The sequence below is a fragment of the Phodopus roborovskii genome, unplaced genomic scaffold, assembly GCF_943737965.1.
Source record: "Phodopus roborovskii unplaced genomic scaffold, PHOROB, whole genome shotgun sequence".
NCBI classification, from domain to species: domain Eukaryota; kingdom Metazoa; phylum Chordata; class Mammalia; order Rodentia; family Cricetidae; genus Phodopus; species Phodopus roborovskii.
The window spans coordinates 20,035,318-20,050,753 of NW_026126448.1; the positions used below are offsets into that span (position 1 = coordinate 20,035,318).

General features: G+C 44.2%; 1 protein-coding gene across 3 annotated transcripts; it reads left to right on the plus strand.

The window, feature by feature from the left end:
• The first annotated feature begins 834 nt into the window (after positions 1-834).
• Positions 835-14,902, plus strand: Taf12 (TATA-box binding protein associated factor 12). 3 transcript variants are annotated; one of them, XM_051188980.1, is made up of 7 exons: positions 865-980; positions 6,310-6,394; positions 7,079-7,330; positions 8,962-9,039; positions 11,408-11,522; positions 13,624-13,712; positions 14,432-14,902. In XM_051188980.1, the coding sequence occupies exons 2-7, from the start codon at positions 6,323-6,325 to the stop codon at positions 14,465-14,467; spliced, it is 642 nt and encodes a 213-aa protein (XP_051044937.1). In that variant the 5' UTR covers positions 865-980; positions 6,310-6,322; the 3' UTR covers positions 14,468-14,902. The 3 variants fall into 3 exon arrangements, with proteins under 3 accessions (XP_051044936.1, XP_051044937.1, XP_051044935.1); XM_051188979.1 differs by lacking the exon at positions 6,310-6,394 and having other exon boundaries at positions 835-980; XM_051188978.1 differs by lacking the exon at positions 6,310-6,394 and having other exon boundaries at positions 868-1,050.
• The last annotated feature ends 534 nt before the right edge of the window (positions 14,903-15,436 follow it).

Sequence of the window (15,436 nt, forward strand, 5' to 3'; positions counted from 1 at the left end):
CAAATTAAATCCAATAAGAAGAAAGAAAAAGCATCTAGTACTTTGGGTGAGACCGATAGCGTGAGGATAAGATAAAAACAGGGAACCGATCGGGGAAGCTCTCTCCCATTCCCGAGGATGAATTCTATACATTTGTTTGTGGGATCTCCATTTTACTGAGAACCCTGTCAGGTGCTGAAAATGTATACATGTTGTTTACATACCTAGTATATCTGGAACAGGGTAAAATAAAGACCGAGTTGTCCCTAAGCATTTAATGGATTAAAAAGAACCTCAAAGCTCAGAGCTTAATGGTTACAGGACCACAGCAGACTTTGGAGTGAATTCTCAGTTCAAGTTGAGACCCTGCATCTCTTGGGAAGAATCTTGGCAAATTTCGCACAGGTGTCCTCCACGATTACACGATACTGCAGTGGGGGATTTAACCAGTTCCTCAGATAGCTCTCGCTCACTGTTTTAAACTGCAATTTAACGAGCACAACCAGCCTTTCTAGTCCCCAAGTTCTCGTGCTAACTCCCCTGTTGGGAGTCGCATAGTTGGTATCTATACGGAACTGCGATCCTGTCCTCATAGCACGACAAAGGCACCAACCAAAAATGGCGACTTGGGAGGCCATCCGAGGCCGGTCACGCTACTGAAAGATATGATTCGGTTAAGAAACATCTAGGGCAGGGATCCACACCGAGGTAGGGGATGCAGAGCTCGCCCACGCCAACAGCCAGAGGCATGCAGGAGAAAGCACGACCAGCTAGCTAAGCCCAGCGCCAGCCTCACAGCTCAACCACGTGTCGAAATGACGTCTGCGCCTGCGCGAGGCAGGCGCGCGCCCGGCGGCCGGAAGAGCCGCGCGTTTCCGGGTTGGAGGCGGGGAGCGGTGCCGGAAGTGCTTGGGGAGGGCCGCGCAGTCGGACCGGCTGCTGAGACGAAAGCTTCACTGGGGCAGTCTCCGCATATCATGGGGAGATAGACGCTGCTGCCTGTGAGTCTTGGGCCCTGGCAGTTGAGGACGAAGAGCGGGAGGAGGGCGTCAGGACCCAGACCCACAGCGGGTCAGTGCTGGAAGAACTAGGTTGTGGAAGAGACGGGGCTGTGAGGAGCCAGGCTCTTGGGACGGGACTTGAGGGGTTCGGGCTCGCAGAAGCAGCGGCTGTTGGGGACTAGGGCTCTGAACGAGACTTAGGGAACCAGGTTTGTGAGTTCTGCAGCAGCTGAGGGAAAGCCGTCTGAGAGGGACTGGATGGTGAGGACCCGTACTTTTTAGGAGGCGAGGGTAGGAACGAAACGGGGCGTGAAGACACGGGCTCCAGAGAGGTAAAAGTGAAGCAGCGAGAGGACTCTGGCTCCTAAGAGACAGAAGCGGGACAGCAAAGTCCCAGCTCCTGAGGATTCAGAAACAGGGCAGCAAAGACTTCGGGACCGGAGAGAGAAGCGAGCAGAGAAGACTTGTATTTGGGAGGGAATAAAACGGGCAGTTAGGACTGGGGCTTCTTTAGGGACGGAATCGGGGCTTTTGGACCAGAGTTCCTGAAGGGATAAGGCTGTGAGGACCGAGCTCTTAAAAGTGAAGGCTCTATGGGGCCGTGGTTGGGAGATATAAGCCTTTAAGAGAAAGTGGTTTGAAAAGATTTAGCAATCTGTTCTCTGTATCCAGAGGGATAAAAGATATTTGGGGGAAGACTTCTTGGCGCTGCCTATTTGGCTTTTTGCAGCTAGGCTTTTCTTGTGTCAGGTACTCAATCTAGAAAACCCACATGAAACATCTTCGTTTTTCTTCATTATTGTGAATCAGATGTGAAATTGGAAGCAGTTTGAACCCAGTTATATACTTGATTAAGTGCTTTAAGCCTCGTTTCATTCAACCCTATTGAGCACAGATCTCTGTACCGACTGTCATAGATGGAAGAGCAGCGAAAGATCACTTTGAATTCTTTTACCTTTAAGGAAAGGAGGTCCAAAGAAGGCTTAGGGTCTCGTTGAGCCAATTCTTAGGTTATTTAGTGCTTTTCTGTGTGCAGCAAATAAGAGATACTTGGTTCAAATTACTTGAATAAATGCTTTTAGAATCTCTATCCTCAAACTCAGAAGGGGCATTTTGTGCAGATTTTATACTTTGGTTACTATTATAGCATTGACATGGATACAGTAAGTGTCATAAGTGAGGAGTTGAATCTTTGATGTTCTTTTTATTTATTTCTCATTAAGCAGGAACATTTTCTAGGGCTTGCTTTTAGAAGTGTGACTTGGACCCAGCCATTTCCCTTCATAATATCCATGACTGAAACCTGCTCAGATGAATCAGGCACTTTTTGTTTTGTTTTCGAGGCAGGGTTTCTTTGTGGAGTTCTATCTGTCCTGGCACTCAATGGTGACCTCGAACTTAGAAATCATTCCTTGTCTCTGCCTCCCAAATGCTGGGATTAAAGGTGTGTGCCACCACACCCAGCAACTTAAGCACTTTCAAGCAATCCATCACCTCATTATCACAGCTCCACAGTTAGGTATTGTACATTTTAGTATGTTCAAGGAGATTAAAAACTTTGTCTAAATGGCATAGCGCTGCGTGCTTTAGCCCCAGATGTGCCCCTAAAACTTTTCTAATTCGATTCCCCTCCTTGTCTACTGTGTGTCAACAAAATAGAAAGGTTATACAAAACCTGCCCTTGAATGGAAACACCCCTCTCCTCCTTTGTCCCACCCCTCCTCCCCCAACGATTTAGCTACCCCTAGCCTGGAAATTGCTATGTAGACCAGACTGGCCTCAAACTCTAGGTCCACTTACCTCTGCCTCTGGAGTGATGGGATTAAAGGCTGCACTATTACACCCAGCCTCTTCATCTTCTTAACTTCCTTTAATGTCAAAGACTAACTTTTAGCATACTTCTATAGTGTAGTATTTGAGATCTAATTCCTGTATTTTCACAGAAGCATAAGCATTCAAGGAAAAAGGAACATTTATAGACTCTTTCCTTGCAATAGAGTAAGGTGTATGTAATCAGAGTAACTTTCCAGTTAACTGCTGGCATGCACTAGATGTTGTGGACACCGGGATAACAGCCCTGGTGTCATGATGCTTGCCTGCAATCCCATGATTTTGGAGGGGGAGGCAGGAAGATCAGGAGTTCAGTGTCAACATGAGACTATGTCTCAAGGAAAAAGTCGGGTGAGACGGCTCTTCTAGTAAAGGTGATTGCCACCAAGGTCGATGATCTCTGAGTCCTACAAGGTGGAAGGAGAGAACCAACTCCCAAAATTATCCTCTGACCACATGTGCACAGAGTTAATAAATAAAGGAACAAAGTTTTTTTTTTTTTTTTTTTTTTTTTTTTCAAGACATGGTTTTCTGTGTAGCCCTGACTGACCTGGAACTCACTCTGTAGACCAAGCTGGCCTCGGAACTCACAGAGATCTACTTGCCTCTGCCTCCCAAGTGCTGGGATTAAAGGTGTTTGCCACCAGTGAGTGATGGTTTTTTTTTTGGGTTTGGTTTGGTTTTTGTTTTTTTTTTTCCAGATGGATTCTTTGTGGCTTTGGAGCCTATCCTGGAACTCCCTGGTATTTTTCCATGGGTGAGTGGCAGGTCCCCTGGTACTGGACTTATAGATAGTAATGAACTGCCATATGGGTACTGGGAATTGAACCCAGGTCCTCTGGAAAAGCAGTCAGTGCTCTTAACCCCTGAGCCATCTATGTCTACAGTCCCTTCTTTATATGTTTCTTTATTTGTATTTATTTATGCATTCGTTATTTGGGAAATGGCATTGAGACAAGATATTTCCAAATCTTTGTTGTCCTGAAACTCTGTAGACCAGGCTGCCTCTAACTCAGACCCACCAGCCTCTTCCTCCTAAATGCTGGGATTAAAGGAATTTACCACCATACCTAGAAATTTGTTTTTTATATGTTGAGTATTTTTTGCCTCAATATATGTTTATATACATATGTGCCAGGTTCTGCCAGAGTTCTGGAAAGGGCATTGGGTCCCCTGGAACTTTGCCCATCACTCCTCCCTGCCTTAATTTCTTGAATGCTGGGATTACAGGTGTGCACTACAATGCCCAGCTTATTAGTTTAATTAGTGATAATTTATTGATAAGTTAGAATCTTACATATATTTGCAAAATACTTTGTGCGCGTGTGTAGGTGAATGCAGGTGCCTCTAGAGATCAGAGGAGTCAAATACCCCTGATGCTGAGAGTTTTGGGTAGTTATGAGGTACTTGATGTAAGTGCTAGGAACTTAATTCAGGTTGTCTTAAAAGAGCAAATGTACTCTTAACCACTGAGCCACCTCTCCAGCCCCCTACAGTCTTCTTTTCTGAGTCAGGGTCACTAACCCAGTCTGGTCTCAAACTCTATAGCCAAGGATGACTGAACTTCTGGTCCTGTGAATACTGGGATAACGGGCATGTGCCACTTTACCAAGCTGATGTGGTACTGGGTGTCCAACCCAGGTCCTCACATATGCTAGGCAAACACTCCACCAACAGCTACATCTCTAACCCAACATCAGCAAATTGTATTCTGCACTGTTAAACAGGTGTGTTAGACAATACATCTTGAAATATTCACAGATGGGCTTAATTGTAAAAGCTTGAAAGGACATCAGAATTTGCACTGGTTCAGCTGCTAAAACAGATGTAGAACTGGAGTCAGAGGGTCAAAGATGGCACCTAGCTCACTTGACTTAGGTTTCCCACAGTACTACCTATATGCCTCCTGCAGACTTTGCTATTATCATTTTTGTTTTCTTTCTCCCCTCTCCCGCAGCTCTTGCTGGCCTTGAACTTACAAAGATCTGAGTGCCCCTGCCTCCCAAGTGCTGGTATTAAAGGCCTATCAGTGCTATTACCATTTTTCAATTCACTGTTCCTTTTATTATTTTCTTGATCTTTTTTTTTCCCCCACACTGTCTTATTTAGCCTAGGCTAGCCATGACCTGACTATGTAGTCCAAGACTATCTTGAACTTCCTGCCTCCATCTCCAAAGTGCTGGTATTATAGTCAAGGTATATATTTTTAAAATTTGTGGTGGGATTGTACAATGTGGTCCAGACTGCCCTTGAACAGCTGGGCCCAAGTAATGTTCCTGCCTGGTTTTCAAGTATCTGGGATTGCAGACATCTTCCTCACTCATCCCTACTTGGGCAGAAGATCAAAGTGTAGCCTCATACATACTAGGCAAAACATCCTACCCTTAAAAACAAACAAACAAACAAACAAACGACCCTCAAAAACAACTCTACTCATTAGAGCCAGTAAGATGTCTCAGAGAATAAAAGTGCTGCCAATCCTAGCCTCCAGCATGGTGAAATAAGAGAACAAACTCCTCCAAGTTGTTCCCTGCCCTCCCTCCGTATGCACTATGACATATGCCTGCCCCTTCCTCAACATAAAAAAGAAATAAATATTTTAGAAAAAATTCTCTAGTTGTAAAAATGATTACATAAGTGGGGTATGGTAGTCCACATCTGTATATTAATACTTAGAGTGGGGAGGGGTGAGGCAGGAGAATTACCCCAAATTCAAAGTCAGTTTGGACTGCAGGGGTCCATAACAAGACTGAGAAAAGAACTGGTTCTTAGGGTTTGGGCCTGTAATGCCGCCATTTGGGAGGCTAAAGCAGGAAGATTGTCCATGAGTTCAGTTGTCCCATAGTAAATTTCCAAGGCAACCTGGGTTACAGAGTGATACCCTATCTAAAAACAAACAACAATTACAAAAATAAGAAATAAAACAAAATGAATGATTATAATACATGGGTATCATAGTGAGTTAATACCAAGATGGGCAAAACTTTTTAATATACTGATTTTTGTTCCTGGGAGTGATTGAGCACACCTTTAAATTCCAGCACTTGGGAGGCAGAGGCAGATGGACCCCTGTGAGTTCTAAGACAGCCTGATCAATAGAGTTCCACCACTGCCCAGCTGTACACATGTTCTGAGTGCCTTCGCTTGTGTGATGAGGAGAGGTAGAGAACGGGAGAGGCAGAACTTTGTTTAGGAGACAGGGTTTTTTCTGTGTAACAGCTCTGGCTATCCTGGAACTCACATTGTAGACCAGGCTTGAACTCCCAGAGAACCCCTTGCCTCTGCCTCCCAAGTGCTAGGATTAAAAGCATGCCACACCTGACTTTATAATACTGTCCTGATGGAGTAATGAAACCCAGGGCCTCACACATACTAAGCAAGCTCTCTACCACTGCCTTGCATTTTCAGCTGGATCCTGGTTGGTAATGTTACACCATGCCACACAACTGGAATACTTCTGTGGCAGGGGTGGTACTTGATGCTAGTTATTTGTTTACAGGTAGCTTTTGAAAATGGCTGCCTCTCATTACACCGGGCTTACAGCTGTTGCTGATGTAATTAAAGATCTAGACACTCAGATAGCAGTAAGTAAACTCCTTGAGGCCACTGTGGGCAGAACTTAGTGAATGTGCTTCTGGTCATGATACCACAGCCATTGTTCACAGAGTCAGCCTATGGCTCTAATAGGAGTTGCAGCTGCTTTAGGCAGAAGTCTCAGCATGTCTTCACAAAGGGGACAAAGTTTTTTATGATAAAGCAGAGCTTTTAACAGTTGCTAAAAGTTGTGTTTCCTGGGCAGAGCCCGGCCTTGAACATAAGCATGTTTTGAAATGCTTCAACATGTCTTGAAAATGAACTAATCATTAAGCTTTATGACTGAGTTTTAAGTATGTGATTTTGCTATTTATTTGAAATTAACATTATTTCATACTTAAAATAATGCATGTAAGTACTTAACCCAGTATTCTGCTTGTATGAATTCCTTAAAAATGTCTTGCTTATTCCAGTTTACTTTGAAAGCAAGATTCCTCATTTCATTTACTTTCCCCCCATTTCAATTTTGTGAACTATTTCATTTCGACTTTGGAGACAAGATGGTTTCTAAAACCAGGTGAGAGCAAAGCATATTCTTCATTCTCTCCGTTTTTGTGTCTCTATGAAGTAATCACCCTCCTGAATACACCGAAGACTCAAGACCAACAGATCTTGACAGATCTCATCCTGCACATGTTCTAGAGTAACTCTGGTGTCTCTGTTTCCTTCTCCAGCTAATTGGCCTTGGTCCTCACAGCTCCAAAAAGAAGCAGGATCTTGATAAGCTCTATGAGCTGAAGTCCAAAGCTCGGCAGATTATGAACCAGTTTGGCCCCTCAGCCCTAATCAACCTCTCCAATTTCTCATCTGTAAAACCAGAGCCAGCCAGCACCCCTCCACAAGGCTCCATGGCCAATAGCACCACTGTGGTAAAGATACCAGGCACTCCTGGGACAGGCGGTCGTCTTAGTCCTGAAAACAATCAGGTACCTCTTAACCTTGCTTCTCTGTAGCCCCTCTGTACAGAGGTAGACATAAACAGGAGCTCTTTCTCTCTGTTAAAAAGTCTTCCAAGCTGAACCATGGTGGCCCATAAGTTTAATCCCAGGACTTGGGAGGCAGAGGCCAACAGATCTCTTGTGAGTTCAAGGCCAGCCTGGTCTACAGAGTGAGTTCCAGGACAGCCAGAACTACACAGAGTAACCTTTCCTCAAAAAACCAAAAGGGAGGTGGGGGAAAGAATAAAATAAAGAAAAAGGTCTTTCCCTCTGGAATAGCATTTTTATTGAATTGACTACAGTATCAGTTTTTATATATGACTGTGTGTGTGTGTGTGTCCTTATAAACACATGTAATAACAAACTTTTATAGGGCAGGTGGCTAGGATTTTGTTTTGTTGAGCTAGTGTTTTAGTGTAGCCCAGGGTGACTGAACCGCAAAGATGTAGCCCCAGGCAGCATCAAAGTCATGGGCAATCTCCCTGCCTCATCCTCCCAAGGGCTGGGGTTACAAGACTGAGTCACTACACTCAGCAATAGCAGATATTTTGAGTGATCTATATAATACATGGGCTCCTTATTTCTAAAATAAGAGGATTCATTTATTTTTTTCTTGCCATTAATTAAAAAAAAAAAAAAAAAGTATAAAGCTGGGAGGCAGAGGCAGGCAGATCTTTAAGTTCAATGTTAGCCTTGTCTGCAGTGCTGAGTTCCAGGACAGCCAGGGCTGTACATTGAAACCCTGTCTCGAAAACCCAAAAGAAAGATAAAGAAGGAACAAAGTAAAATCCTTTGCCTTGGATCTTATAAGCTGAATAGGATGGATAAGGAGATATTGAAGGGAGTGGATAGAGGGGCTGGTTGAGCTGCTCATGAAAGGGTTGGTTGAGCAGAGACCATCCTGTGTTGACTATGGAAGTCACTGTAGAACAGCAAGATGGCTCACACCTTCGATCACAGCATTTGGGAGGTGGTAGAAGGAAGATCAGGAGTTCCTCATCCTCTGCTACAAAACAAGTTATGGACCCTGTCTCAAAAAAATTTAGGGTTAGGAAGATGGCTCAACCAGTAAAGGTACTTGCTGCCAAGTTTTATAACCTGAGTTCAATCCCCAAATCTATATGGTAGAAGGAGAGATCCTAATTCCACAAGTTAGCAAGTTATCTCCTTACTTCCACATCTGTGGTGTTCATGAGCGAGCACCCACCCACCCACCCACCCACACATACACACACCCCTAAACTGTGAAGAAAAACCTTTAATCCCAGCACTTGGGAGTCAGAGATAGGTGATCTCCATGAATGAGGCCAGCCTGAAAGGCTCCAAAGCTACACAGAAAAACCCTATCTCAAAAAGAAAAAAAAAGGAAAAAAGAAAAAAAGTTGAATAAACTGCCTGACAATTGCATGCTGACCTCCACTCCAGACTACTCTCCCTTCTTCCCCTCTGAAAAATTGCTCTTGTCTTTTTACCTTGAGTGTGCTTTTGCAGCTGTACCACCAGGTTGGGCTGTCTGGGAGCTAGAACTAATGTCAACAATTTGACAGCCTGTCTTCTTTAATGGGTAATGAGGTTTTCTGCCTTAATGCTTAAAAAGACTCATCTTCAATTCACCTTAGGTGTTGACTAAGAAGAAATTACAAGATTTAGTCAGAGAGGTGGATCCTAATGAGCAGCTGGATGAAGATGTGGAGGAGGTAAGGTGGAACTGGGTACCACAGATGATACAGCATGGTAGTTAAGAGTGGAGACTTTGGGGGCTGGGGAGATGACTCAGTGGTTAAGAACACTGGCTGCTGTCCCAGAAGATCAGGGTTCAATTCCCAATACCCACATGGCAGCTCACAACTGTCTGTAACTCCAGTCCCAGTGGATCCAACACTCTCATATGGACATGCATGCAGACAAAACACAAATAAAACATAAAAATATTGGTGGCTGGAGAGATGGTTCAGCGGTTAAGAGTATTGGCTGCTATTCTAGAGGTCCTGAGTTCAATTTCCAGCAGCTACATCTTGGCTCACAACCATATGTAATGAGATCTGGTGCTATCTTCTGGCCTGCAGGCATGCATGTAAACAGAACACTGCCCAGCTTAAGAGTACTTTCTTATAGAGGCCCCAGATTTGGTTCCCAGCACACACACGGTGGTTCACAACTATCTGTAACACAAGTTCCAGGGCATCCAGTGGCTTTTTTTGATTCCCGTGGAATCAAAGTATGTGATACACATGTACATGCAGGCAAAACACTGGTACACATTACATTTAAAAATCTGGAAAGAAAATAAAGGGGCTGGAGAGATGGCTCTTCAGTTAAGAGTACTGATTGCTCTTCCAGAAGACCTGGGTTCAGTTCCCAGCTCACGTGGCAGCTTGAGGAAATCTGATACCTTCTAGCCTCCACAGTCACCAAGCACAGATATACATGCAGGCAAAACATCCTGCCTCAACAAACAAAAAGCAAACAACAAAGTGATCCCTAATTCCTTGATGCTGTCACATGAAAGGTTTGACATTTCTCTTCTTTTACTTATCTTCACAATCCTCCTGTACAGAAAATAGATTCTTACCATATATATTTCCCAAAACCCTAGATAGGGTCTTTGTTTTTGTTTTCCTTTCTTAGACAGAGTCTCACTATGTAACTTTGGCTGTCCTGGAGCTCATTATGTAAACCAGGCTGTCCTCAAATTCACGGAAGAACCGCTTGCCTCTGCCTCCTGAGTGCTGGGATTAAAGGCATGTGCCAACTACGCAAGTCTTAAATATAAAAATTTAAAGTGATTGAGGATAAATTGGATGTGAAGTCACATACCTGTAATCCCAATATATAGGAGGTAAAGGCAGGAGAATTAATTTAGTGCCATCCTGGGCTACATAAGACCCTGTCTGGTGGGCGCGGCATAATAGCACATGTCTTTAATCTCTGTGAGTTCAAGGCCAGCCTGGTCTACGGAGCTATACAGAGCTCTTATAGAGAAACTCTGTCTCAAAAAAAAACAAAAACAAAAACAAACAAAAAAAAAAACCCAAAAACTTATTTAATTGTTTATTTTTGAGACAGGGTCTCACTATGCAGCCCTTGAGGGCCTTGAACTCACAGTTATCTGCTTGCTTCTATCTCCCAAGGGTTAGGATTAAAGAAGGCAAGAGCACCATGCCTAGCTTTTTGTGTTTTTGAGACAGGGTATCACTGTAAGCACAACTGGCCTGACTGGCCTGGAGCTTGCTGTGTAGAACAGGCTGGTTTTGAAATCATGCCAGGCCTGCCTCTGCCTCCCAAGTGCTGGGACAAAGGCATGTGCCTTTGGAGGAAGCAGTTACAGGTGGTTGTGAGCTGCCTGATATGGTGTTCTCTACCAATATCAGCCTGTTCCTGTGAGGCAATGTCTCTCCCTGAACTGACCCTTTCTCAGGCAACTCTAGCAATCCGCCTGTCTCTGCTTCTTGTAGACCTGGGGTTACAGGCCTCAGTGTGATGCCCAGCTTCTTACACTGCTGCTGGGATCTGATCCATAGTCTTCACGCTTGTGCAGGAAGTGTTCTTAACAGCCCAGTCACCATCTCTCCAGGCCTTTTTGTCCCCAGTCTTTAAAGGAAGATGCTGAGACTAAAACAAACTTGCTCATGGCTATGCAACTAGATAGCAGGAGAGACAAGACTCAGCCTTCAAAGTGAGGTTCTAATCCTGAAGTCTTTTTACTTTTATCTATTATTTAAATCCACACACTTTCTCTATACAGGGTTTCTCTATACAGCTCTACCCAGCTTAAGAATCACTTTTATTTTGCAATTAAATCAGGAAAAAGCATAAGAGTATCGACTGTTTGAATCAGTCTCCACTGAGCAGAAACAATGGAAACCATCCTAGAAAGCTATGAGCTATACTTGACCTGAGTGATGTTTTTGTCATTCCTCATCCACACTAGCCAGATTCTGATTCCAGGCCTACTGGCAGGAAGCCTGGCTCAATATGTGATTGGGGAAGCACACAGCTGTCCCCAAAAAATAGGAGCCTACCCTGCCAGTGACATGGTTACTCTCCCTCACTTCCCCTCTCCAGATGCTGCTGCAGATAGCCGATGACTTCATTGAGAGTGTGGTGACAGCGGCCTGTCAGCTTGCCCGGCATCGCAAATCCAGCACCCTGGAGGTTAAAGATGTCCAGCTGCATCTAGGTGTGTGGTCTCATTTCTCCCTGAAGTATCTGTGATTGTCTGTGAGGACTGTGAGGGCAAATGTCAGAGAAACCCTCATGCCCAGACCAGACTTTCAGGCCTTGGATTTACCATTCAGAAGCAGCACCTAATAGAGAGAAAGCCTTTGTGGTAGGGGATGCCCCCTGGACCACCTTATTCTTTCAGCTTGATTTCTGAGAGTCTATTTCCCTTTTCATAAAGTGAGGATCGAAGGTATCTGTGAGAATTACAGATTATGCTTATACACTGAAAAAATAGAACATTCTACAACTAAGCATAAGTCACATTATATTTATGAGTATTAGATGTAGCATATGATGATAAAGTCACTAAGTTTTTGTTTGGGCCGAAGGAGATGGCTCAGTGGTGAAAGGCACTTGCTATGGATGAATGATGACCTGATTTGGGTCTCCTGCACCCATATAAATTAAAAAGTTATGGTTGTGCATGCCTGGGATCTCAGTCCTAGGGAGTCAGACAGACAAGAGGATGGCTGGGACGTCCTAGTAACCAGCCTGGCTAGAAAGCAGTGTGTCCCAGGTTCAGTGACAGACCCTATCTTGGAAGAAGGTAAAGAGTTATAGAGGAGGACGTTAGATGTCCTCTGGCCCCCCAGATACACAGGGGCATGTATACATGTACATACACATACATACATACATACATTATACATGTGTACATACATATGTAACTCACACAACTTCAGTTTGTTTTAAGTAGTTGGTCTGTCCAAAGTAAAATAAATTTTATAAAATGAATCCTGTTGTCTGTACCTTTGGGGACACTAATGGAGTATAAAGTGGCCCATGTGTATACAACTAGGGATAAGTTAGGAGTCAGATTTCTATGCCTGTCATAGTGTACATAACACCTATTTTTCTATTTAAAGTTATCTCACATTGTTATTAAATATGAAAATAGGGTAAGATATAGAAAGGAATCTGTATAAATCCTTCTGAATGTGATTTTATAAGTGTGTATAGTTTTTTCTTTTTTAGGAAGGGTCTTACTTTGTAGCCCAGGCTGGCCTGGACCTCACAGTGATCCACCTGTCTCTGCCTCCCTAGTGCTGGGACTAAAATTTTGTGTAACTATGCTTGACTAAAAATAAAATAAATAAAAATATAATAAAAAAATTTAAAAACATAAAGTGTAAGATAGCCAAAAGCAGATGATGTCTTAGACCCATAATTCCAGCACTTAAGAGGTGCACAGGCAGATCACTGTGATTTCAGTTCAATCAAGGGTGCATATCAAAATTTGCCTCAAAACAATAAAAACATAGGATGCTAGAGAGATTCCTCAGTGGTTAAGAGCACTGAATAGTGTTCCTGAGGACTCATATTGGATTCCCAGAGCCCACATGGTGATTCATAAGTATCTTTAGCCTTCCTGGGGATCCAGCACCCTCTTTTGGCCTCCTTGGACACAAGCTTGCACATGGTACACATACATACATGGAGGCAAAACTATAAGGAGTAAGGTTTTTCCTCCCGCTGCCGCTGGTCTTGTCGCGCCGCCACGCCAGCCCCAAATAAGCACAGAGACTCTGTATTTGATATAATGCTGTTGGCCAGTTACCAGTTTCTTATCGGCTAGCTCTGTCTTAATTATTAACCCATTTCTATGTATTTCCATGTGGTCTTACCAGGGAGAGGCAACTGGCAGTTCTGCTTTCTCCAGACTCTCCATCTTGACCCTTCCTTCCTACTTCCTCTTTCCTCCTTGTCTCCTAGTCCCTCCTATCTTGCTTTCCTATTGGCCAACAATGCTTTATTCATTAACCAGTATGAGAAACATATATACATAATGGCATCTCCCATCACAAAACACTCATGCATATAAAATAAATAAACAAACATTAATAAATAGAATTTTTAAAATTAACATTAAAAGGGTTAGAGGACTTGGGGGACATAGCTCTGTGGGGGTGCGCTTGCCTAGTGTGCACTAAGCTCAGTAAAGAAACCTTGGAGAAGCTGTGTGCTGTACAGTGGGTGTCCAGGTCTGCCCGTGCTGCTTGCCTGCCCTGCGTTGCCCTCCAGCTGGAGCCTCAGCTCTGTTTGTGTCTTCCTTGCAGAGCGTCAGTGGAACATGTGGATCCCAGGATTTGGCTCTGAGGAAATCCGGCCCTACAAAAAAGCTTGCACCACAGAAGCTCATAAACAGGTCAGGATCCTGGGGCAGCCAGGGCTGGCCCCTAGAACTGCACCTCGGAGCAGGCAGCTGTGTTCCAGGAGTGTCAGTCTCCTGTGCAGCCAGCTTCTCTGCACCAGAGGCTAGAGGTCAGAGGCCACACAGTGACAGCCCCCATGTTGCTGTGCTTTAGAACAGGGGCTTTCAGTAATGAACTTCACTTAAAGCTCTTGATTCCAGATTTCTGTGGGCGTGCCCTCCTGCTCCCACACCTCAGTGAAAGCCAGTTTGAATACCATACACCACCCAGGTCAAACAATGAAGTATGCTGAGCCTGTGCTGAGAGGTACCCAGGCTGTTCTGCCAGACATTCTGGGCTATGTATGCCTCACACTAGCCACTGTCCTCTGTCCCTCTTGACAGTGTGAGAACTGATAGAGGACCAGTTGTCCCAGTCTTTAGTCCAGTAGGGGTACTGACCTCTTGACAAGCCTGGCATCCTTTCTGTTGTAATCTAAATGGCTACCCTAGTGGGGAGAGAGAGCTTCATGTGAATATGTCAGGCACAGGTGGGCAGAGCTGGTCTCTCTGTCTGTGAGATGGGCCCAATGGCTTCTGACTGTCTCTCAACCCTGCATGCTGCTCCTGTGATGGAGAGTGATAGAGACCATGCTGTTGCTAGCAGCATCTAGATGTTCCAGAGAGCTCCTGACTCGGAGCCTTGTTAACTGTTCATTTCTTTCACCTTTCAGAGAATGGCATTGATCCGGAAAACAACCAAGAAATAACACAGGGGACAGTCAGGGAATGGACGACACGTATTTGGAGATACTTGAGCTGAGACCTCAGCCATCTCATCCTTGGATTTTTTTTTTAAATGCTTTACAGAGAAGCATATATTTTTTATTAACAGTGCAGCAATATCTATAATGACTGAGAAGATCTGCCAAAAGAATAAAGCCTCCTACCCCAACTTCTGGTCCCTTTTCCCTGCCGTCTCAAAGAGAAGCAGTGTATCTTCTGGAGAAGACCCTGACCTGTGGTGTTTCTTATTAATGATTGACTGTAGGCAGAGCGGTGTGGTCATGCTGGGTGAGACAGTGTTAGCAGGTTTGTAGAGGGTTTGTCTCCTCCTTTCTCTTGTCCCTGTACTTTGTAATGTCAGTGTTTATATGAATATGAACTTGATTTGCTTTTCCAGAATAAACAACTTATTAATTGAAGATGCAGGATACATAGCTGAGACCTTTGAAATGCCAGTCAGGACCAGCGAGGCTGGAGTGTCGTCAGCAGGTGGCAGCACAGGCACCTGTCTGCTCATTTAACAAACGGATTTTTCCACTGGTTTACTCCAAAGGGACAAACCAGCAGCAGGAGTTGGGTTGGAGTCCAGTTTCTATGTCACCAGACAGGATGAACTAGCCCCGAAATAAATAAGTATTCTAGTTTAGATAATGTCAGTATCCCTGGGAACTTTTATTTATTTATTTATTTATTTATTTTGGTGGTTTGAGGCAGTCTCTTGTATAGCTCAAGCTGGCGTCAAACTTGATGCATTGCTAAGGCTATCTTTGAATCACCCTCCTTCCTCCACCTCTCAGTGTGCTGAAATTACAGGTGTGCATCATAACACCTGGCTTCCCAGAGCCCTCTTGGACCTCTTCTGGAACTCCATGGAAGATCAGATTCATCCTTAGCCCTGAGGAAGGATGCGAATACCTTTGGGGACAGTCCTGTCACCAGAGGAAAGCAGGTCT